The sequence below is a fragment of the Oncorhynchus masou genome, chromosome 24 (genome assembly GCF_036934945.1).
Source record: "Oncorhynchus masou masou isolate Uvic2021 chromosome 24, UVic_Omas_1.1, whole genome shotgun sequence".
Taxonomy (NCBI): domain Eukaryota; kingdom Metazoa; phylum Chordata; class Actinopteri; order Salmoniformes; family Salmonidae; genus Oncorhynchus; species Oncorhynchus masou.
Genome location: NC_088235.1, coordinates 77026411 through 77049589, shown reverse-complemented (window position 1 = coordinate 77049589; position 23179 = coordinate 77026411). Strand labels below are relative to the sequence as shown.

Here is a 23179-nt window from a genome sequence, read left to right as displayed (position 1 = left end):
CAGGTGGATACATTGTAACTGTGCGCAATTGTGTACGTGTTGTAGTCTACATGACTTTGCAAAGCAGAGCGCTCTAGCTGACCAGTGTACTGTACATTTAGGCTTCTTAGTAGGCTAAGTAGCTAATTTACTGGATTTTTTTTAAACTGCCACGATAAGCATATCTTGCTGTTTCCAAAACTCCCGACTCATACATTTATTATATGATCAAAACGACGAACAACAACTAAAATGATTAGCAGACAAAATGTATTATTGAATAGTTAGCTAGTAGCACCAGGAATACGTATATACAGTTGAAGTCGGAAGTTTACATACACCTTAGCCAAATACATTTAAACTCAGTTTTTCACAATTCCTGACATTTAATCCTAGTAAGAATTCCCTGTTTTAGGTCAGTAAGGATCACCACTTTACTTTAAGAATGTGAAATGTCAGATTAATAGTAGAGAGAAATGATTTATTTCAGCTTTTATTTCTTTCATCACATTCCCAGTGCGTCAGAGGTTTACATACACTCAATTAGTATTGGGTAGCATTGCCTTTAAATTGTTTAACTTGGGTCAAACGTTTTGGGTTTCCTTCCACAAGCTTCCCACAATAATTTGGGTGAATTTTGTCCCATTCCTCCCGACAGAGCTGGTGTAACTGAGTTAGGTTTGTAGGCCTCCTTGCTCGCACACGCTTTTCAGTTCTGTAAAAAAGTCAGATCTACAGCTGTTGTATTCGGTGCATGTGACAAATACGATTTTATTTGATTCAAATGTGGCCAAAAGGACAACCAAAAGCCCACCACTTAATACACTCAATGCTTGGTAATTTAGCTACCCACCCCAAAATCCCTTTTGGGGGGGGGGGGGGGCAGGTTCTCCCTCCACCTGCTGCAGCTACCAGCCAACCTCCAGCCCTGAGCTGGACTCAGACATAGTCAGTCGAGTCCACATCACAGAGGAGCTCACAGAGCGCGGCCCTGAGCGACTGGCTGTCATAGAGAACCGCATCCGAAATCGTCAACAGGCCAGGGACGGACCAGCGCCCAGTCCAGCAGTGACCTCAGCATGAAGGGGAAACGCTTCCTGAAGAAGAGAGTGCATGTATCACCTGCTGTAGCGCCTAAGGAGAAAGGCCTGGATCTTGATGCCAGGCCGTAGGGTAGTTCCAAACCCGGTACTCCAATAAGGGTGGCCGGTAGAGGTGTGACTCTGGACAGTGATGAGGAGGATATGAGGAAACTCCTGGGGGGCTCTTTTGAGTCGTCAGAGTATAGCCTGCACAAAGAAGCAAGAGAATCTTCACAGATGACAACTAGAAAGGTAGCTCACAATAGTAGCAATTTAGTACCAGCAATGTGTAATCTAACCACCCATCTGTCCTTTTTCTTATATTCCACAGTTGTTCATCCAAAGTACCCAGGTTTCCCCCTCACCTCCACTGGCAGACCGATCATCTTCAGTCAGAGCCCAGTCCCGCTCTCCACCCTCTCCTCCGTGCAGCGGATCACCCAGTCGCTTCTCCAGCCGAGTCCTGGACCAGCGCAGTCCTTTTCTCTCCATCCGCAGTGCCTCAGTAGTTCTCACTCCATCGCCCTATCCCCCCTACGCCCCCTCCCCCGGCAGTCAGGGATCCCCACGGGCCAAGCACCTCAAACCCTCCCGGTCCTCAGTGTCACCCCTCAGTGAGGTGTGCTCCCTGGTGGAGCTCTTCCCTGAGGGCCTGGACGCTCTGGCGGAGCTCTTCTCTGAGGACCTGCCCTCCGATGATGCCATCAGTGAATGAAGTGGAGTCTCTGATGGTAAGCCAGGTCATTTGTCGAATGTCTGTAGAGTTGTAGTGAAAAGCAATGTGAAATGAGAAACTTTCTTCAAGAAAATGTTTTGAGTGCTAGTTAACCAGAGAGAGTGTTTTTGATATAGTTTACTCCGTCCAGTTGATTCATGAAGTCATGTTTTCTCTGCAGAATTCAACATTAATATTATGTCACTGGACAACCTCGCACCGGTCACGCTTGGAATGTCGGAGAAAAAAAAAGAAAAAGTGTGTGATAATGACAGCCAGTGGTACTGGAGGTGTGAGGAGAGGATCCCATCAGAAGAGCCCAGGGAGGACTACAAGAGTGACTTTGAGAGTGAGATCAAGACTGAAACAGACCGGAGTAGTGTCAGCGAGATCTCCGAGCACCTGGGAGACAGAGACGGGGACAAAGATGCGTTGGGAGGTCAGCGATGTCATGGACTACAGCGTCTCAGACACATCTTGGAGCGACAAGTACTCCAGTGTCTCAGAGAAGGACAATCAGTCCCACATCAACCACAGACTACAGTAAAATCGCTGATTCATTCCGTGGCAGCAGGGCTTTCTCTTCCAGGTCATCTCGCTCCCACTCTGTGGCTGAAACTATCATGCCGTCTCAAGTTTTGAAGAGGCGCTCGCCGAGGTGTGTGAGAGAGGCCACTGCGCAGACCTAACCAGAGTGACTGGCCTTCACCTTGTCCGAGATGGAGACCCAACCAGACGGACTGGCCTTCACCTTGTCCGCGACGCAGACCCGACCAGACGGACTGGCCTTCACCTTGTCCGCGACGCAGACCCAACCAGACGGACTGGCCTTCACCTTGTCCGAGATGCAGACCTAACCAGACGGACTGGCCTTCACCTGGTCCGAGATGGAGACCCAACCAGACGGACTGGCCTTCACCTTGTCCGAGATGCAGACCCAACCAGACGGACTGGCCTTCACCTTGTCCGAGATGCAGACCCAACCAGACGGACTGGCCTTCACCTTGTCCGAGATGCAGACCCAACCAGACGGACTGGCCTTCACCTTGTCCGAGATGCAGACCCAACCAGACGGACTGGCTTTCACCTGGTCCACCGGTTTGTCCACTAACTAAGTACAGCAACGCTTGCAACAAAGAAAAACATTTGCATTTTAGTCAGTGTAATTTATACATGTCTACCCGTCTGTCATTCCCCTGTCTGTGTAGGTATGGCAGCCCAAGGGCCGGCGGTTGGGATGGCCTATGTGGATCTAACCCATGGCGAGTCAGTGCAGAGCCCGTGGAGGGTGTGTCTTTACAGCCACGGTTCAGATGATAGAGGCAGAATTCTCGCTCATAAAAAAAATAACAATAAACCCATGTAATAAAATTCCTCAGTTGAGCCTCAAACTTCTAAAGTAGTTTTGGGATTTTATGCTACAGTAGTTGATGCACTGTTTCACCCAGTGATTTATATATACACTAGATGATTGACAGGTGGCGATGTTTTGAAGCCACTGTGCCTATACCATCTTGGCACTCCCCCACCATTGTAATTTTTTTAAAAGGAGCTATAGAAATGCATCTAATATCTACATTTGTTTTTGCCATATGTATACTATTACAGACACACTAATGCATACTTTTAAGTTATATTATGTGAGCCAAACATAAATCATTCAATATGGTTACTGGGCTATCTGATCATAATCTGACACTTATAGCCAGAAAGCTGTCTAAGAGCAGGTTTAACCTCTCTACTGTTAGAAAGCCGGATCAAGAACTAAGAACTAAGAATACCTAAGAGTGAATTAAGCTATTTTGAAAACGCAATTAGGGGAATTAACTGGAATGATCTCTTGTCCTATACAGACATGGAAGCTGATAGTCAAGTTTTTCTATCCACAATCCATACTACAATAAATGGTTTCCTAAAGAAAATCAAATCCAAACCCGGCCAAAAGAGAATTCTTCCTTGGCTAAATGGAGAAATCGGGAAATTGATGAAAGAACCAGATTATGCTCTAAAAATAGCCTAAACTGATCAATTCTAAACTGATCTCGGAGAATCTAAAAAAGTTAACAGGGAAAGACCATAGTAACACTGCAAAAAGACTAGAAATCATGGTGAATAACAATCCAACACAGGACGCAGTCGAAATAGCAATAGCCTTCAATTCCTACTTTATTGACTCTGTCAGGGTACTGACACAGAACCCCTCCACTGGTATCTTGGGCTCAGTGCTAGTAAATGATGCTCAACCTGTCTTCATCATAAGGGAGGTTTCTGAGTCAAAGGTTAACAAGGTGATTAGCTCACTAAAGAACTCTAAAGCCAAAGATGTGTTTGGGCTGAACTCTACCTTTCTTAAAAACTATGAAGAGTCACTTATTGGCCCCATTACTAAGGTCACCAACACATCTATTGGTCTCAGGGTGTTTCCAAGGGTATGGAAGTCGGCCATAATAACTAACGGGCATCTTTAAATCAGGCGACCCTGCTGACGTGAGTAACTACAGGCCCATTAGTATACTACCTGTGGTGTCAAAGGTTTTTGAAAAGTGTGTAGCAGAACAACTGATTGCCCACCTCAACAAGAGCCCCTTCACATTCCACTCCATGCAGTTTGGCTTCAGGGCAAACACTCCACAGATACGGCCAACTGCTTTCTTCTGGAAAATGTGAAGTCCAAGATGGACAAAGGGGGCGTTGTTGGGAATGTGTTTCTGGACCTAAGGAAGGCTTTTGATACTGTTAACCATGAGATTCTCATAACAAAATTGTCCAAGTTCAACTTTTCCCCTGATGCCTTGAGATGGATGAAATCATACCCTGAAGGCAGAACTCAGTGTGTCAGAGTGAGAATGAGCTGTCACCCACTCTTAGCTATGATGTGGGCGTGCCCCAAGGGTCAATACTGGGGCCCCTCCTGTTCAGCCTGTACATTAATGATCTGCCCTCTGTCTGTACTGGGTCTGAAATTCAAATGTATGCAGATGATACAGTGATATATGTGCATGCAAAGAGCAAACAACAAGCTAAACAAGAACTCACTACTGTAATGGTCCAGGTTACAAAGTGGCTCAGTGACTCGTGTTTGCATCTTAATGTGAAAAATTGCATGTTGCATGTTCTTCACAAAAAGGGCAACAGATGCTACTGAGCCAGATGTCTATGTGTCAGCTGAGAAGCTCCAGGTGGTATCTGATTTTAAGTACCTTGGCATCATACTTGATTCCAACCTCTTTTAAAAAGCATGTGAAAAGGTCATTCAAGTAACGAAATTCAACCAAGCTAATTTCCGATTTATATGAAATTGTTTGACTACAGAGGTAGCAAAACTGTACTTCAAATCTATGATATTCCCCCACTTAACATACTGCTTGACTAGTTGGGACCAAGCTTGCTGTACAACATTAAGACTTATTCAGTCTGTCTACAAACAGGCTCTCAAAGTGGTTGATAGGAAGCCCAATAGCCATCATCACTGTTACATCCTCAGAAAGCATGAGCTCCTGAGTTGGGAAAATCTTGTGCAATACACCGACGCATGCCTTGTATTCAAGATCCTAAATGGCCTGGCTCCCCCTCCACTCAGTATTTTTGTTAAACAGAAAACCCAATCATATGGCAGCAGATCCACAAGGTCTGCCATGAGAGGTGACTGTACAGTTCCCTTAAGGAAAAGCACTTTTAGTAAATCCGTTTTCTCTGCGAGAGCTTCCTATGTCTGGAATACACTGCCATCAGACACACATAACTGCACCACATATCACACTTTCACAAAATGCTTGAAGACATGGCTAAAGGTCAATCAGATTTGCGAACATGGTCCCTAGCTGTGTGTTGCCGCTTTCCATGTATCTGTTGTCTGTAGCTTGTGAGGTGTGGAAACACTGTTGCTTTTATGAATTTTGTCTTTCTGCCTTTTGTTCTATGTTGCAATGTCTGTATGATACGTCTTGCTTGTCCTATGTTGCTATTGTCTATATTGTAATTGTTTTTAATAACCTGCCCAGGGACTGCGGTTGAAAATGAGCTAAAACCGGCACTTTTGATGAAACGATTAATGTGCACTGTCCCTGTAAAAATAAAATAAACTCAAATAAAAAATGAAAAAATATATAAACCATTTACCATAAATGCATGTAATTCTGTCCTTGAAATATTTAATTGAAATACTATAGAATTCCAATAATTCCTATGGAGGTCTCCTTCTGGGGAGTCAGTGGCTTCAAAGACCCTCATTGGCCAATACACAGCATCAGCAATCCAGGGTTTCTATACACTGAACAAAAACATAAATCCAGCATGTAAACTGTTGGTCCCATGTTACATGAGCCGAAAAAAACAATCCCAGAAATTTTCCATAGGCACAAAAAGCTTATTCCTCTCAATTTTGGGCATAAATTTGTTTAGGTCCCTGTTAGTGAGTGTTTCTCCTTCACCAAGATAATCCATCCACCTGACAGGTGTGGCATATCAAGAAGCTGATTAAACAACTTGCTCATTACACAGGTGCACCTGGTGCTGGGGACAATAAAAGGCATAAAATGTGCAGTTTTGTCACAACACAATGCCACAGATGTGTCAAGTTTTGAGGGAGTGTGCATTTGGCATGTTGACTGCAGGAATGTCCACCAGAGCTGTTGCCAGATAATTTAATGTTAATTTCTCTACCATAACGTGTAACCATGTCGTTTTAGAGAATTTGGCAGTACATCCAACTGGCCTCACAACTGCAGACCACATGTAACCACGTCAGGTCAGGAACTCCACATCTGGCTTCATCACCTAAGGGTGGTGGGGGCTGAGATGTATTTCTGTCTTAAATAAAGCTCTTTTGTGGGGAAAAACTCATCCTGATTGGCTGGGCCTGGCTCCCCAGTGGGTTGGCCTATGCACTCCCAGACCCACCTATGGCTGTAACCCTGCCCAGTCGTGTGAAATCCATAGATTAGGGCCTAATTCATGTATTTCAATTGACTGATTTCCTTATATGATCTGTAACTCAGTAAAATTTTAGAAATTGTTGCATGTTGCATTTCTATTTGATTTCAGTATACATCATTGGTTTTGGTGACCTCATTGTCACCATTGTTTAACACAATGCCTGAAGCATAATCTCTTATCTAAATAGGAAAGGCTCAGCTCTTCGTCCTACTGACCACACCTCTATTGTCTCTCTCATCCCCGGCCCTCAGTGCATACAGCCCTGCTGTGTTTGCACTCAACATGCTGAGGCAGCAGCTGGCTCTCACCAGACACTTTGTCCAGACCAGCCGCCACCTCCACTCCTAAAGTCCCTGCAGACTACACATACACCACCCTGGAGGACACCAAGGAGGTAGGCTACTCTAATGCCCAATCATAAATTAATCGCTACACACTTGTGTAGTACTGAAGGAATAATTGATAGTCAAACGCCGCTCCTTGTCACTCTTATCTGAGGGACTGTCGACCATATTTGCTGTGGACCCAATTGTGTTCACACTTCTGTGCATTTGTAGTCATCATGATCCAAGACAAAAATTGACATTTTCAGAGTTTTTCCACTTTTCCTGAATTGACTAGATTTGTAGTGGGATTGATTTGTTGTAGTTCATTGGCTGTCATAAGCCTCCCAAACTGACCACGGAGGCAGCCTTGGAGGAGATTCTTCAGGAAATTATGGAGCTCCACTACATCTGAAACTGAGAATATATGGATACTTTACCATTCTCTATTAAAAAACATTTAATGTGTTGGGGCTTGGGAAATTACCTAGATCAAAAAGGACAATCTATTCAAATGTGTCATACTTTCTATAGACGTATCAGTGGCGACCCCCGTTTTGAGCCCCCCTATTTTGCATGTTATTTTGGCATTAATACAGTGTCTCACATGTTTGCAAACAATGTAAATATATATATATATATATATCATTGAGTTAATAAAGACGCATACAAACATGGTCTCTTGTTTTCTTGAGTATGGCAGCTCCAAAATGCAGGTGTTTCAGTGCATTCTGTGGTGGTGGGTCAAGCCTGAAGAAAATATGGAGCTTGCGCTGTGATTGGCTCAGTGTTCTGACACTCATAGGGATGCTATGTCACCACCAAGTCTAAGGCTAGACCCCGAAAATTCTAGCCCTTTGGGTGCTGCCATAGTTACATTAGAAGAGCCCATCCACAAAGGCTTAAGGTCATTGGCCACAGATAAAATGGCATTTCACGTTATATGTACAGTAGCTTTGATTGGACTGATCATGTCAACAAACTTTAGTAATCTGGGCCAGCAGTCATCATCATGAATCAAGTCAACAATCTACTGGCAAATAATTTTTAATCCTTGTCATATGAAGAGAAGTTATAGATAAAACATTGGTGCTCATCAGCAATTGGACATAAACATTACACAACAAGTTGGAAATCGCAAATTCAACAATGACTGGTTTGGAAGGAATCAGTGACAGAGAGGTCCCAAATCTGTGATTAAGGGGCTCTTTTCCAAGTTAAAAATTCTAAACATTGGCCATGCTGTCACTGAAGCATGATTTGTGCCGCGCTCAAAACAACTTAACTCGGCACTGCGACTTCAGTGAGTTCAAGACAGCTGGGAAGTCGGGAATAAACGACTGGGAAAATACGTTTTGAAAGGTCATCCAACTCGGAATAGTAAATCCGGCCTCTTTCTAGAGCTACGATCCGAAGATCAATGACGTCCCGATCCGAAGATCAATGACGTCACGATCTGACCTTGTTTCGAATTTCATACAGATCAATGAGGATCTGTATAGACATTTGAAATTTGGTTTAATTCATTGGTTTTATGAAATTTCTCAGACAATTCTTTTTATATTTCTTTTAATCTAGGTTGAGGTTAACTAATTGTGAGTGCATTTATCCAAACAGAATGTCAAAACAAGTATTTAAAATGCTTTATTTCTCTACAGTATGTGGTTAGTTGCCTGACGACTTAAACTTCATTCTTCCGCTGCTCTATCATTCAGCTACATACTTCATAGCAGAGAAGAAACTAACGACCGTGGGCGGAGTATTTGTCCAGAGCAAGGAGTTTAGGTAGCCAGGTAATGTGGTTAGTACAGGGTAAACTGATTCACAATTATAGCTGACATGCCATTGATTCCATGTGTACTCCTATGTTGTGGGATTTTATTTTTGTTTCAAAAGAGCAACACAATACTATTTCTGTCCATCTCCAAGTCTTGATGACTTGATCCTGGAACATGAGAAGAATACATGAACAAGTTCCACAAGAAAAGCAACATTAAAACTAAAAAGGACCCCAACTTTCTGGTATTTTGCAAATGGATAGAGGGAAACATACGGTTAAAACCATTATTCTGTACAAACAACTAATTATGAAGAGGTGTGTTCTGGGTAGGGGTTGCTTGCTTTACGATGCACGTCATTCAGCGGGAGGGGGCTCCTGTGGTTCCCGATTCACTGAAATAAACACATTGGTTATATACATTTTAGTTCATCATATCACCTACAAATACACCTGTCCACAATGTCAGAATTTCATTGCAATATTTTCAAAAAGACCTACAGAGATCACTTGATAAATTCCTACCTTCCTCCCTTGCTTTCATGCGAGCTACAAAATTATAACTCTTGTTCCTGCGGTAGTTCTCATAAGGGTCGTCCAGTGACACCCCCACTCCTTTATACTGGTCCCACTTGTCCCGGAGTTCTCCCCCCTTGATGGGGTCCTGGATGCCCTGCTCCTTTGCGCCAAGCCCCCCTGAACCACTCCAACCCATTTTCATGAGCAGTTGATGGCCCTTGTTCTCCTCTCCCAGCCTGCTGTCTGGAGGCAGGATAGAAGGGGCTGCTCCAAGCCCAGAATTAGTGCTGTGGAGATCACAACCAATACATTCAGTAATCTACAGCCTTCAATGCTCTGCTTTAAAATGTTCAATGTGATAGTGACTGTCTCCAGTATGTCAATGGCATAGTTACGGTCTCGACCCTCCCCAAGCCCCTATTCCTATGATATGCACCGATTTGTAAGCAATATGCCAGAGGCGATATGATGTGTTAAGAGCAGGATACATTGCACACCGAGATGAGGGACTTACGGAGGGGAGGGGCTACGGGACTTCTGGGAGGCGATGGCGGGGGCGGGGGCAGAGGCATGTCCGGGCTTCTCTAGCCGTCTCTTGTCAGGAGAGCGAGATCTGGAGCGAGACCTGGAACGAGAGCGACTGCGGGACGACCTGGATCGGCTCCTGCTCCTGTGGAGGGGAAAGATAAACAACATGATCCGTCAAACTTCACGTTCATTCCACAGTGTTACTTAACACCACCTAACCGCCAACCAAATGAGGAAAACGGTCTACCAATACATCTCCACTGTATCGTACAAGCGTATCTGATAGTAATTCCTGACGAAATCTGCAATTCCTGTTAAATCAGGAAGAATCCCATCTGTGTGTACCTGGAGCGTGACCTGGAGTAGGAGCGAGAGCGGGACCGCGAGGAGGAGCGGGAGGACTTGGAGGAGCTGGAGCTGGAACGAGATGAGGAGCGGCCCCGACTACGAGAACGGCTGTGTGAACGACTACCCCCGTGGGCACTGGGAGAGACAGAGAATACACACTTCGTTAGAGCACTCATCTCTCATATAGTACTTACAGATGGGAAACAGAGAGCCAGACTAACAAAGCATTTGTATTTTGCCTGTGGATTTCAAAGGCACATTTATTTTAGGTTAAGTGGTACCTAAAGTCTCCTTGTACTACAGATAAGTCTATGAAATGTGTGTGTGTGCGTGCGAGACATAAGGCTGGTTCGCAGGCAGACGGTCTCACCTGTTGTGTTTCTCCTGGCCCTTTTTCCTCCTGGCTCTCATCTTGGCTCTGAAGAACTCATACAGGCCGTTCTGTTCCCAGCCCTCACTGACCGACAAAAGACATTGCAATCAATAGAGCAAACACATTGCATTGATCACTCAAGCGAAAATGTTTGTGTTTTACCTGTTCCTGGGTCTATCATGGGATGGAGGGCTGTAGAAGGCCTCCACAGCAGCGAGCAGGCGATCACTTGGGGGCATGGGGGGAGGAAGGCGGATGTCTTTGGGATCCAAGGCTTTGTATTCATGGTCTTCAAGCTTACGCATATAAAACAGGTGGAAAACAACCGTTTAAATCACTGGGGCACGAGAAATACATAGTGAGATGTGGAAAATGTAGCCTTGAAAAGCAATAGACATCTTCATCCTGTGCTACTCACTTTGACTAGAGGGGCCATGAGTCCGGCGGGCAGGTCGAAGTAAGGGACGTTGGGGACCAGGCTGGGGTCGTCCTGGTTGACGTGAGCCGGGGACAGCCGCTGCCTCATATGGGGGGAATGTCCGTTGAAGCCGTGAGGAGGGGGGCCGAAGTCAGGGTGCTGGTTACCCCCCCAGGGAGGGTGCTCTCCTCCCCCCATGCCCGGAGGAGGGATCCTCTGGCTGGGGTGGTGGTGGGGCGGGGGGCCCATGTCTTGGTCAACACGCAGGGGCAAGGGGAGCGACTCAGTTAAATTACATGTTTTAGATAGAACGGTCTGTCCCAAATGATCATGTAAATCGATGTGTACTGTAACTATGGATGGTGGTCAGGAAAATCAGCCAGAAGGGTGCTGATACAATAGTCATAGAAAAGTTAAACAGTGAATAATGAGCTCCCATGGTGGAACCTGTCCTGGATTCTTACCTCCGGGGAAGTCTCCCTGTGGGTAGTCAAAGCGGTGTGGAGGGTAGGGTGGCCTCTCAAAGTGGTGTCTGGGTGGGAAGTCATCCTGCATGAAGCGTGGAGGAAACCGGCCGAAGTTGTGGGGAGGCGGGGGCGGCTGGTTGAAGGGAGGGGGCCCTTGCTGGTGGGGCGGGAAGGGCCCTCTGAAGTGGGGAGGCCTCTGCATTCGGGGGAATGGGGGCTCTCTCTGGCCCCAGGGGGGCTGGTCAGGTCCCTGGCTGCTCCAGGGGGGCTGGTCGTACTGACCGCTCCAGTTGGGAGGGGGCTCGTTCTGTCCTCCCCCTCCGCTCCAGGGACCGCCCTCCCCCCTCGGAGGGCCTCCGCTCCAGCTGGGGTCCCCCCTCTGTTCGTTCCACATGCCTTCGTGGCTGTTCCAGGGCGGGCAAGGCGGGGGCGCCTGGGTGGGGTCAAACGGAGGCTGAGAGGGGACAAAAATAACGGGTGTTTAAATGGACAATCTTACCGTACCTTCACCACTCACTCATCCATCAACTCAGTTTGTTTGCATAGGACTGATTCGATAGATTGACTGTAGTTCCTATCTGTTCAACTATGAAAACAGTAAACCTGTAAATACAATACCAGTAAAAAGTTTGGACACCTAACGATGCTACATTGTAGAATTATAAAGTGAAGACCACAAAACAATGAAATAACACATGGAATCATGTAGTGACCAAAAAGTTGTTAAACAAATCAAAAAAATATATTAGATTCTTAAAAGTAGCCACCCTTTGCCTTGACAGCTTTGCACACTCTTGGCATTCTCTCAACCAGCTTCACCTGGAATGCTTATCCAACAGTCGTCAAACAGTTCCCACATATGCTGAGCACTTGTTGGCTGATTTCAATTCACTCTGCGGGTCCAACTCATCCCAAACCATCTCAATTGGGTTGAGGTTGGGGAATTGTGGAGGCCAGGTCATCGGATGCAGCACTCCATCACCCTCCTCCTTGGTAAAATATCCCTAACACAGTCTGGAGGTGTGTTGGGTCATTATCCTGTTGACAAACAAATGTAGTCCCACTAAGCGCAAACCAGATGGGATGGCGTATCGCTGCAGAATGCTGTGGTAGCCATGCTGGTTAAGTGTGCCTTGAATTCTAAATTAATCACAGACAGTGTCACTAGTAAAACACCCCCAATACCATTACGCCACCTCTTCCATGCTTCACAGTGGGAACCACACATGCAGAGATCATCCGTTCACCGTACTCTGTGCCTCACCAAGACACGGCGGTTGGAACCAAAAATCTCATACAGATTTCCACCGGCCTATTGTCCATTGCTCGTGTTTCTTGGCCCAAGCAAGTCTCTTCTTCTTATTGGTGTTTTTTTTTTTGCAGCAATTTGACCATGAAGGCCTGATTCACACAGTCTCCTCTGAACAGTTGTTGAGATGCGTCTATTACTTCAACTCTGAAGCATTTATCTGGGCTGCAATCTGAGCCAGTGTCATCATAGCGCTTGATGGTTCTTGCGACTGCATTTGAAACTTTTTAAGTTCTTGAAAATCTCCATATTGACTGACCTCCATGTCTTGAAGTAATTATAGACGGTTGTTTCTCTCTGTTTATTTGAGTGCTTCTTGCCATAATATGGAAATGATCTTCTGTATACCACCTTACCATGTCACAACACAACTGATTGGCTCAAACGCATTAAGGAAAGAAATTCCACAAAAGTACTTTTAACAAGGCACACCTGTTACTTGAAATGCATTCCAGGTGACTACCTCAAAGCTGGATGAGAGAATGCCAAGAGTGTGCAAAGCTGTCATCAAGGCAAAGGGTGCCTACTTTGAACAATCTTAAATATAAAATACATTTTGATTTGTTTAATTCCATGTGTTATTTCATAGTTTTTATGTCTTCACAATTATTCTACAATGTAGGAAATAGTAAAAATAAAGAAAAACCCTGGAATGAGTAGGTGTCCAAACCTTTGACTGGCACTGTATATCAACAGACTATTCCTTATATCAGTTTGAGAGTTGTACATTATAAAAAGGGAAGAGAGACACAGTGCATATAAACAACACAGTAGGACCAGCTTACAGGCTGATTGGGGTTCCAGCCTCCAGGCATGTGTTGTGGGTCGAACCAGGGTTTGGAGGAGGAGTTATCAGAGTGGCCAGTGTTGTTAGCACCGGGGTCTGATCTGGGCGGGGCTCCGTCATAATCACCAGGAGGGCCAGACATGGATGCCTTCACCTCTCCTGTTGACGCCACAAGACAGAGAGAAGAATATTTGGTTAAAGGGTAAATATGGCTAAAGATTTATAATCAACATGTAAATTAAATAACATGAATTGCTTAGTGTGTGTTTGTGGGTCCGTATGCAAGAGAGACAGATTAAAAAGTCCAATCAAACCGGTCACCTGAATCTCTACAGTGATGTTTTGCTGACAGACCAACAGCCTCATCAACATGCAAACGAAAGTGTTTATGCGGGTGTGTGCGCAAGTATGTTTCTCTCTCCCCTCACCAGGCTGAGTGGTGACTGCCTTAACGTCGGGCTCTGCTGCAGCTAGCTGGCTCACTGCTGCTGCGGCAGCTGCAGTCTGCTGCACCGTCAGGTTGGCCACAAACTCCTCGTGCTGCGTCTTCAGGGTCTGGATCTGTTGCTGGAAGGCCAGCTGAACGGGCTGCACCACAGCAGCATACTCTGTGATCAGAGAGGCCTGGGAGAGGGGGGAGGGCCACCGCTAGTGTTATACAGAGAACACTCGAGTGATGACTGGCCTAGCAGGAGTAAATCAATTCAATTTAAAAAAAATAAACGTTATTCTATTTTGATGGAACTTTGTGTGTGGCATGGGGTAGGACGTGTATATGTGGTTGACCTCAAAGTCCAATCATTTTAATGGTCAGCCGACTTGCAGTATTTCACTTTGCTAGGCCACTATCCTCAGTCCTCACCTGATACTGGCCCAGGCCCACAGCTGGACTCTGTAATTGCTGGATCGTCACCTCGTCGAAGTAGCCATTCTTTTCCCAGAGCTGCAGGAGCTGTGAGAGAAACGAGAAACAGAGGGTGTCATTCAGACCACAGGCAACATCTAAACTCAGCAAAAAAAAGAAACGGTCTCTCACTGTCAACTGTGTTTATTTACAGCAAACTTTTAACATGTGTAAATATTTGTATGAACACAGGATTCAAAAAACTGAGACAAACTGAACAAGTTCCACAGACATGTGACTAACAGAAATGGAATAATGTGTCCGTGAACAAAGGGGAGGTCAAAATCAAAAGTAACAGTCAGTATCTGGTGTGGCCACCAGCTGCATTAAGTACTGCAGTGCATCTCCTCCTCATGGACGGCACCAGATTTGCCATTTCTTGCTGTAAGAAGTTACCCCACAGGCCTCCCGGGGGGCGCAGTGGTCTAAGACACTGCATCGCAGTGCTAGCTGTGCCACCAGAGACTCAGACTCTGTCCTGGCCGGCCACGACTGGGAGGCGCATGGGGCAACGCACAATTGGCCTAGCGTCATCCGGGTTAGGGAGGGTTTGGCCAGTAGGGATATCCTTGTCTCATCGCACACTAGCGACTCCTGTGGCGGGCCAGGCACAGTGCACGCTGACCAGGTCGCTAGGTGTACGGTGTTTCCTCCGACACATTGGTGCGGCTGGCTTCCGGGTTGGATGCACGCTGTGTTAAGAAGCAGTGCGGCTTGGTTGGGTTGTGTTTCGGAGGACGCATGACTATTGACCTACGTCTCTCCCGAGCCCGTATGGGAGTTGTAGCAATTGGATACCACAAAATTGGGGAGAAAATGGGGGTAAAATAAAAAAATAAGTTACCCCAATCTTCCACCAAGGCACCTGCAAGTTCCCGGACATTTCCGGGGGGAACGGCCATAGCCCTCACTCTCCGATCCAACAGGTCAATGGGATTTAGAACCGGGCTCGTCGCTGGCCATGGCAGAACACTGACATTCCTGTCTTGCAGGAAATCACACACAGAATGAGCAGTATGGCTGGTGGCATTGTCATGCTGGAGGGTCATGTCAGGATGAGGATGTCTTCCCTGTAATGCAGTGTTGAGATTGCCTGCAATGACAACAAGCTCAGTCTGATGATGCTGTGACACACCGCCCCAGACCATGACAGACTCTCCACCTCCAAATCGATCCCGCTCCAGAGTACAGGCCTCGGTGTAACACTCATTCCTTCGACGATAAACGCGAATCCGAACGTCACCCCTGGTGAGACAAAACCGCAACTCGTCAGTGAAGAGCACTTTTTGCTAGTCCTGTCTGGTCCAGCGAAAGTAGGTTTGTGCCCATTGGCGATGTTGTTGCCAGTGATGTCTGGTGAGGACCTGCCTTACAACAGGCCAACAACAGTCCAGCCTCTCTCAGCCTATTGCGGACAGTCTGAGCTCTGATGGAGTTCCTGGTGCGTTCCTGGTGTAACTCGGGCAGCTGTTGCCATTCTGTACTTGTCCCGCAGGTGTGATGTTCGGATGTACCGATCCTGTGCAGGTGTTGTTACACGTGGTCTGCCACTGCGAGGATAATCAGCTGTCCATCCTGTCTCCCTGTAGCGCTGTCTTAGGCATCTCACAGTGCGGACATTGCAATTTATTGCCCTGGCCATATCTACAGTCCTCATGCCTCCTTGCAGCATGCCTAAAGCACGTTCACGCAGATGAGCAGGGACCCTGAGCATCTATCTTTCTGTGTTTTTCATAGTCAGTAGAAAGGCCTCTTTAGTGTCCTACGTTTTCATAACTGTGACCTTAATTGCCTACCGTCTGTAAGCTGTTAGTGTCTTAACGACCGTTCCACAGGTGCATGTTCATTAATTGTTTATGGTTCATTGAACAAGCATGGGAAACAGTGTTTAAACCCTTTACAATGAAGAGCTCTGAAGTTATTTGGATTTTTACAAATTATCTTTGAAAGACAGGGTCCTGAAAAAGGGACGTTTCTTTCTTTTGCTGAGTTTATATGGAACAATGTCTCCAAACAGGTAGTCCACTTACCCGCGTAACCTTCTGCTGCTTGTCCTCCTCTACAGCCAGGAAGCTGGTGCAGTAGATGGGCACCACCACCTTCTGCAGCGCTGCCAGCAGGTCCCTCTGCTGCTTCCTCTGACTGGTAGGACAACAAGACAAGGTTCACTTAACTAACCACGAATACAATGCATGACATAATTACTTCCATTATAGTTTTGTTTGAGGAGTTTAAAATACAATATGAAAGAAGCGCAGTCTGTGTATGTGTGGCATTCTGAGAGTAAAAACAAAGCCTAATTTTCATCATGCTTCTACCAGTGATGGAGGACATCATTGGTGAGATAGATGAGGTGAAGGCGGAGTTCGAAGTGGGCTGCGTCGGCTGTGATGCGGTTCCGGAGGTGTGAGCACATCAGCTCACAGTGCAGCGGGCCCTTGGCATTGTTGAACATCCAGTTTTTACCAGCCTGGGAGGAAACAAAGATCCGTTTCGGATTGAGAGCTTTAACACTGTGCAGGCCTTGTTGTTCTATACTAGTGTTCTTTATTAGCCCTGTTTATGAAGACGTGTGTATGACCACAAACCTTTCTACAGAAGGAACCGGACAGAAACATACAACTGACTAAATATACCAGAGAGCATTCTCCAGTTCATCTATTCATGAACGTACCGAGATGGCGTCTTTAGTGCAGGTGTCAATGATGGGCTGCAGCAGGTTGTCAAATTCAGAGATGTCCTGCTGAGTCTCCGCTAGCAGTTTCTGGGTCTGCTGCTCCATGGCCAGAGCTATGGCTGCCGTCACTTGCTCCTGGAATCAAACAAATGACAACCATTTCAGTCTGGACATCTAGGGAAATAAACAGCAGCTGTAAAATGTATTTGTTTGGAAACTTTGTGTATTCTGTCTCGCACATTTTATGACCAGAGAATATAGGATATGGTAGCGATGGTCAGTCTGTGACATTGGAGGGCCAGTGTGTGAAGGTTTTTGCACCAGCCCAGCACTAACATATGACTCAACTAATCAAGACTGACTGACCCTGGGGTACGGTGACCCGTACCTGTCTGAGAGTGAGCAGGTGCTGTTCTTGCTGCTGCAGATTCCATTGGCTCTGCTGGATGAGTTCATCCAGAGAGGGCGTGGCAGGGGCAATGGGGGGCGGAGCCAGGATCGCGATTGGCGGAGGGACATCTGGGACTTCCTTACCGGGTGGATTATAAAGATCTGCAAAATAAGGCCAAAATGTCAGTGATTAAAGGATAAAAAGCATGATAAAGAAAACATTTTCATTGTACTCTCGATGCTTTTTGTCATTTGCACAGGTACTTGACAAGGTGGCCTAAAAAAAATAACAATTAAATAAAATTCCCCAAAAGAAAAGCTCGTACTAATACAAGTGCATTTTACATACAACTTGTTTCATGAAAGGAAAGTCCTCATCTTCATTTGTACTCAATTGCTTTATACTTCAAAGGAATTGAGATTGAAAAACCATGAAGCATTTTGCAGTATCTCTGAAACCTAATTTTGTAACAGGAGAGCATGTGGATTTTTAAGTCAAACTTTGCAGCAGCATAGAATCACACGCAACGAACAAAAACATAAATCTGCATCTGATATCAACAAGCATCAAGAAAATCAAAAACTCTTAGCAAACTGACATACGTAGGCCTTGCAAAGTCCAAACTTGAACTGTGGTTGAAAAAAAATCTAAAACGAGAATGTTTTAGACAATAACGAAAATAGAAGGAATACGATCTACACCAGTAGTCGGGGTATCCTCCATTTTAAAATGATCATGATTGAAAAATACAAACATGATAAACAATACAAAAACAAAGCCTTCAAGCACCGGTGATGCAAAAACACCAGATGAATGTCGAGTAAAATGTGCAAGTTGGGACTTCTATCATCCCAGTAAATACCTTCCAATTTATACTCCTCACACTCGTGGGTAGTAGGATCTACGTGGGGAGAAGCACACATTACAATACAGTGGCATACAAACAGCCACAGATATAGCCTATCTATTATATAGAAATAAATTCAGGTCTGGTCTTCTTCCTGCAATGACTAAAAAATTGTGAGCAGATGTCACAAGTTAGGCTACAATATCTGCACGTGGTGGTTGTGTTCCAAACCTGCTGCAAAATGGGATAATAAAAAAAAAGACTGTTGGCAGTGGAATCTAAGACAAGACAAGTTGATTTGATAGCTATATGAACTACATACGCTGGTGGTGTTCCATAGCAAGCTTGCACCGGTAATAGGTGAAGAAGTCCCCACCAAACAGAAAAGAGAATTTGGGATTGTCCTTCTGTTTCTCCATTGTCATCTTCTCAAACTCGGGGCCATTTCGAGCCACAAACTGGGCCAGTTTGTCAATGACATTTTTCAGCTCTTGATCTGTGGAGAGAGAAACTTTTTGGTGAGTCACATGATTTCTGACAGCTTGACATCCATTTAGGGGTTATATTATTGTTAAGTTAGCTAACTCGGCACATAATTTAAAGCAAAGCAATCTTGATCAGGTTATTATGAGACCCTGAAGCCTGGGGCACCCCTCTTTACGTACTGTGCAAGGTAACTGTGTAAAGGTGGGCAGAAAAGTAATCGTACATGAGGGACAACATCGACGCTAGGGCTGGGCGGTATACCGTATTTTACTACACTGAACGAAAATATAAAAACGCTGGTCCCATGTTTCATGAGCTGAAATAAAATATCCCAGAATTGTTCCATATGCACAAAAAGCGTATTTCTCAAAAATGTTGTGCACAAATGTGTTTACATTCCTGTTAGTGAGCATTTCTCTTTTGCCAAGATAATCCATCCGACAGGTGTGGCATATCAAGACGATGATTAAACAGCATGACCATTACACAGGTAATGTGGTGGGGACAATAAAAGGTCATTTTGACTTGCGATTTAGATCAAAACACTTGGATAAACTAGTCTAATTATAAACAATTGGAATATAATATTGGGTACTTTGAATACAATGTTTGACATGACAATGAATGAAAACGTCAGGGTGGAGTTATTGTGACAGGGTAGGAACCAAAGTGTTGGTCATTGTTTCCTATGGGACCCTATAAGCCTACGGCCCGTCACATGACCGGGCGAAGCCGGAGCGCCTTGCTCAAATCTAACAAAAATCTGTACTGCTCGGTTGTTGACGTCAACAAAAAATATAACTGGTTTGCATTGGCAAGGCATATAAAGTGTTTTTATCAAAAGCATTCACTTTTGCATGTGAAAACACTGAATTCTATTCCGCGTGCCAACCCAAATCACTTTGGTGGGCCAGACAACTCATGCACGGGAGGCAGCCCGGTTCAGGAAATGAATTTAATCACCCGCAGGACTCCCTAAACCTCCCTAAACCAAGCACTGAACCGAGGTACTGTCGTCACCCCCCCCCCACACACAAGCTTTCTCCGCTTCTTTCTCCCTCATTACCAAACAGCAACAAAGCAGACAGTACCTATGGTTCGGCCCTCTTGTTCTCTGATAGTGTTTTCTGAGTGCATGTCGGTGCGTGTGTCTTAAAGAGAGGTTTGTTGTATTCTGTTTGTATGTCCTTCCTTTCCCCTGCTCTGTTCTCCTGTCACTTTGTAGATGAAATTGGTCCTTCCTTTCAGTGATGTGAATGCACACCTGGGGGGGGGGGGGGAATCTGGTTAGGGAGGGGGAATGGGGAGAGGAAAGGAGCCATTACTGTTTGTTAGGGCCCTGCACTGTTTTGATGCTAAGCACAAGCTTTTGTCCAGCCTGTTTGAAAGGTGTGTGTATGGAATGGGGTCAATCTGCATGGTTAGATGGTAACAACGGCACACACCACACACTGAGCACAGGTGGATATGTTCAGATGGACCCTTTAGTTTATGGATTCAAAGCTCAAATCAATGATTTGATAACGCGATCATTGATGAACGTTTTTTTAGATGCATTAAAAAAAATCTTTGAATTTGTTTTTTTGGAAGCCGATGATTAATAAACCCTTTATTTAAAATATTCCATCAGACTGTTCACCTCACCATTGCGTTGTGATTTGTTTATATATTAAACTCCTCTACCCCACATGTCGAACTCATTCCACAAATGGCCGCGTTTCCACTCCACCCTTGTACTTGGTGGATGAACTAAGGTCAATAATTAGTCATGAATTTCAGGGCTCCTGAGTGGCGCCCGTTGGTCTTAAGGCACTGCATCTCAGTGCTAGAGGCGTCACTACAGACCCTGGTTCGATTACAGGCTGTATCACACCCGGCCATGATTGGGAGTCCCACAATTGGCCCAGCGTCGTCCGGGTTAGGGTTTGGCCGGGGTAGGCCGTCATCGTAAATAAGAATTTGTTCTTAACCGACTTGCCTAGTTAAATAAATATTCGATGCAAACTATGCATAACAGGGCCAGCTTAATAGACTCCCATCAGTATATCTAGAGTAAAGTATAATTACATCAACTTTTCAAAGCACGGGTAGACCGTTCTGGTCGATCACCTGAGGCATGTGCACAAGATGAAAATACATGCACGAGACGCACGCATACTTGCCGAGCTCGAGTTTACATGGTTCTGCACACGTTTCAGGTGATGGGAATCTGAACGCACTACCAGCGCTTTGAAAAGTAGATGTATTTATACTTTCCTGTGGATATATCGTCTCAGATTACTACGCGCAAAAGGACCAGCCGCCCAGACAATCAGTAAAGGTTGACTGAAATAAACCTGCATCTCGCAAGTGGTTTGAGAATGATCTGTTGACTCTTCTGTATGTATGTATGTATGTATGTATGTATGTATGTATGTATGTATGAGCTTGTATGGATGAGCTTGTTAAAAAGCTAAGATATAAAGTGGGATTCTTTTTTAGAAATAGATCTTGCCTCTCCCTAAATAGCAGGAAGCAGATTGTACAGCCAACTTTCCGGCCAGTTCTTGAATATGGTGACACTTTTGACCAGATTGCAGCAGCAAGTACTCTTAAACCTTTGGAAGCCGCACTTCGCTTTATCACTGGTGAAAGTTTTAATACTCATCACTGCATCATGTATCACAAGGTTGGCTGGTCCTCATTAAAGTCCAATAGATCACTTCATTATTCCCGTTTTGTTTACAAAGCTCTACTACACAAGCTACCAACTTATCAAACTTCATTGCTAACGTAGAACAGAATGAGCTACCAAACCTACTCACAGGATTGGTCACTCTGGTCTCGACAAATTTAGGTAAATCCTCCTTTCGTTTTTAGTGCCACCCATTGTTGTAATAACCTACAAAGTTCCTTGCATCTTGATTCCCTGGTGCCGCTAGGACAGTTTAGGACTCTGGTGTTGAATTAATTCATTGAGGATTGCAATGTTGCTTCGATTGATTGTGGTGGTTTATTTGTTGAAACTGTTGTGTTAAATAATTTTGTTGTTTTATTTGTAATGTTAATTTTTCTCCCAGTTTGAGAAAACGTTTGTACACAAGGCACCATTGGGAATGAGAACCTGGTCTCAAATTGGCTGCCCTGAATAAGTTAATAAAAAATAATAAAGTGTGTCTTTTTTTATTTAACAAGTTAGTTAAGAACAATTATTATTTACAATAAAGGCACACCTGGCCAAACCCGGATGACGCTGGGCCAATTGTGCTCTGCCCTATGGGACTCCCAACCACGGCCGGTTGTGATACAGTCGGGAATCGAACTAGTGACGCCTCTAGCACTGAGATGCAGTGCCTTAGACTGCTGCGCCACTCGGGAGCCCACATGTTTTATTATATTCAACATTCTGGCTTGTAGATCTCGTAAGAGGAACATTTCCTGATACAAACGCTAATTCATGCACAACGTTGAATCCAATGCAATAATGCCGCATTCAAAACAACTGGAAACTCCGACCTGAAAATCACTGACGTCCTGATTTGACCTCGTATGTTTCCGAGTTCCCAGTTGGTTAGAACGCGGTATTATATGTAATTCAATGTCGGATTCGCCAGGCTAAATCGACGCATGCGCGACTATACTATAGACGCCAGCTAGCTATGTAGTTAAAAAACAAAACAAAAACACTGTCCATGAAGGTTAGGGAGCTAATTTTAAAATCATTAATTAGTTGATAAATGAAGCTAGCTACTAAAAAAAACTATTCTAAATCAGTCACGGCAATCATATGCCTAGCTGGCTTTTGCATGCTAACTAATTTAGCAAGGTAACATTAGCATTAATAGCTCATCAAAATGAAAGATACAAACCCTCTGGAGCTGTAGGAATATCCATGTTTGTCTTCAATCAAGTAACAGCGAGACCGAAAAACCTCAAAGACCCACGGAGGGAATTAATTTGTGAAAATTCTACCTAGCTGTGTGGTTAAAAAATACAGCAGCATTACAAAATGTTAGATTCTCTGGTACCGGAAGTACTTCGAGGACTTTAGGGCGCCACTGTCCAGAGTAAAGCAGCTACCATGCTACAGCGTCCCCCAGTGTCTTAACAAGCACTGGGAGGACTGAAAGAGTAAACAGGTAAGTCCAACCTCAGCGTCATTAAAACGAATATGATGATTCACTACTTTTCACCCTCCCAAAATATGATGACTCCTATTTACATTTAACTATTTCTTTCTTGCCTAGCCTAATGATAATGAGATCGCCTATAGGGAGGAGGTCAGAGACCTAGCAGTGTGGTGCCAGGACAACAAACTCTCCCTAAACGTCAGCA

At 44.9% G+C, this 23179-nt stretch overlaps 1 protein-coding gene and 1 pseudogene across 2 annotated transcripts; one reads left to right on the top strand and one right to left on the bottom strand.

Moving 5' to 3' along the window:
• The first annotated feature begins 1058 nt into the window (after positions 1-1058).
• On the top strand, positions 1059-7037 carry LOC135511452 (uncharacterized; annotated as a pseudogene).
• Positions 7038-8065: 1028 nt separating this feature from the next.
• On the bottom strand, positions 8066-22895 carry cherp (calcium homeostasis endoplasmic reticulum protein). Of its 2 annotated transcripts, XM_064934982.1 has the most exons (18): positions 22714-22895; positions 18702-18875; positions 18395-18433; positions 17530-17693; positions 17139-17276; positions 16783-16934; positions 16495-16606; positions 14423-14512; positions 13989-14184; positions 13559-13719; positions 11462-11918; positions 10998-11248; positions 10742-10875; positions 10577-10663; positions 10204-10341; positions 9845-10000; positions 9337-9617; positions 8066-9206 (listed from the first exon to the last, which is right to left on the bottom strand). In XM_064934982.1, exons 1-18 carry the CDS (start codon positions 22736-22738, stop codon positions 9169-9171), a joined length of 2793 nt encoding a protein of 930 aa, XP_064791054.1. In that variant the 5' UTR covers positions 22739-22895; the 3' UTR covers positions 8066-9168. The 2 variants fall into 2 exon arrangements, with proteins under 2 accessions (XP_064791054.1, XP_064791055.1); XM_064934983.1 differs by lacking the exon at positions 18395-18433.
• Positions 22896-23179: the final 284 nt, after the last annotated feature.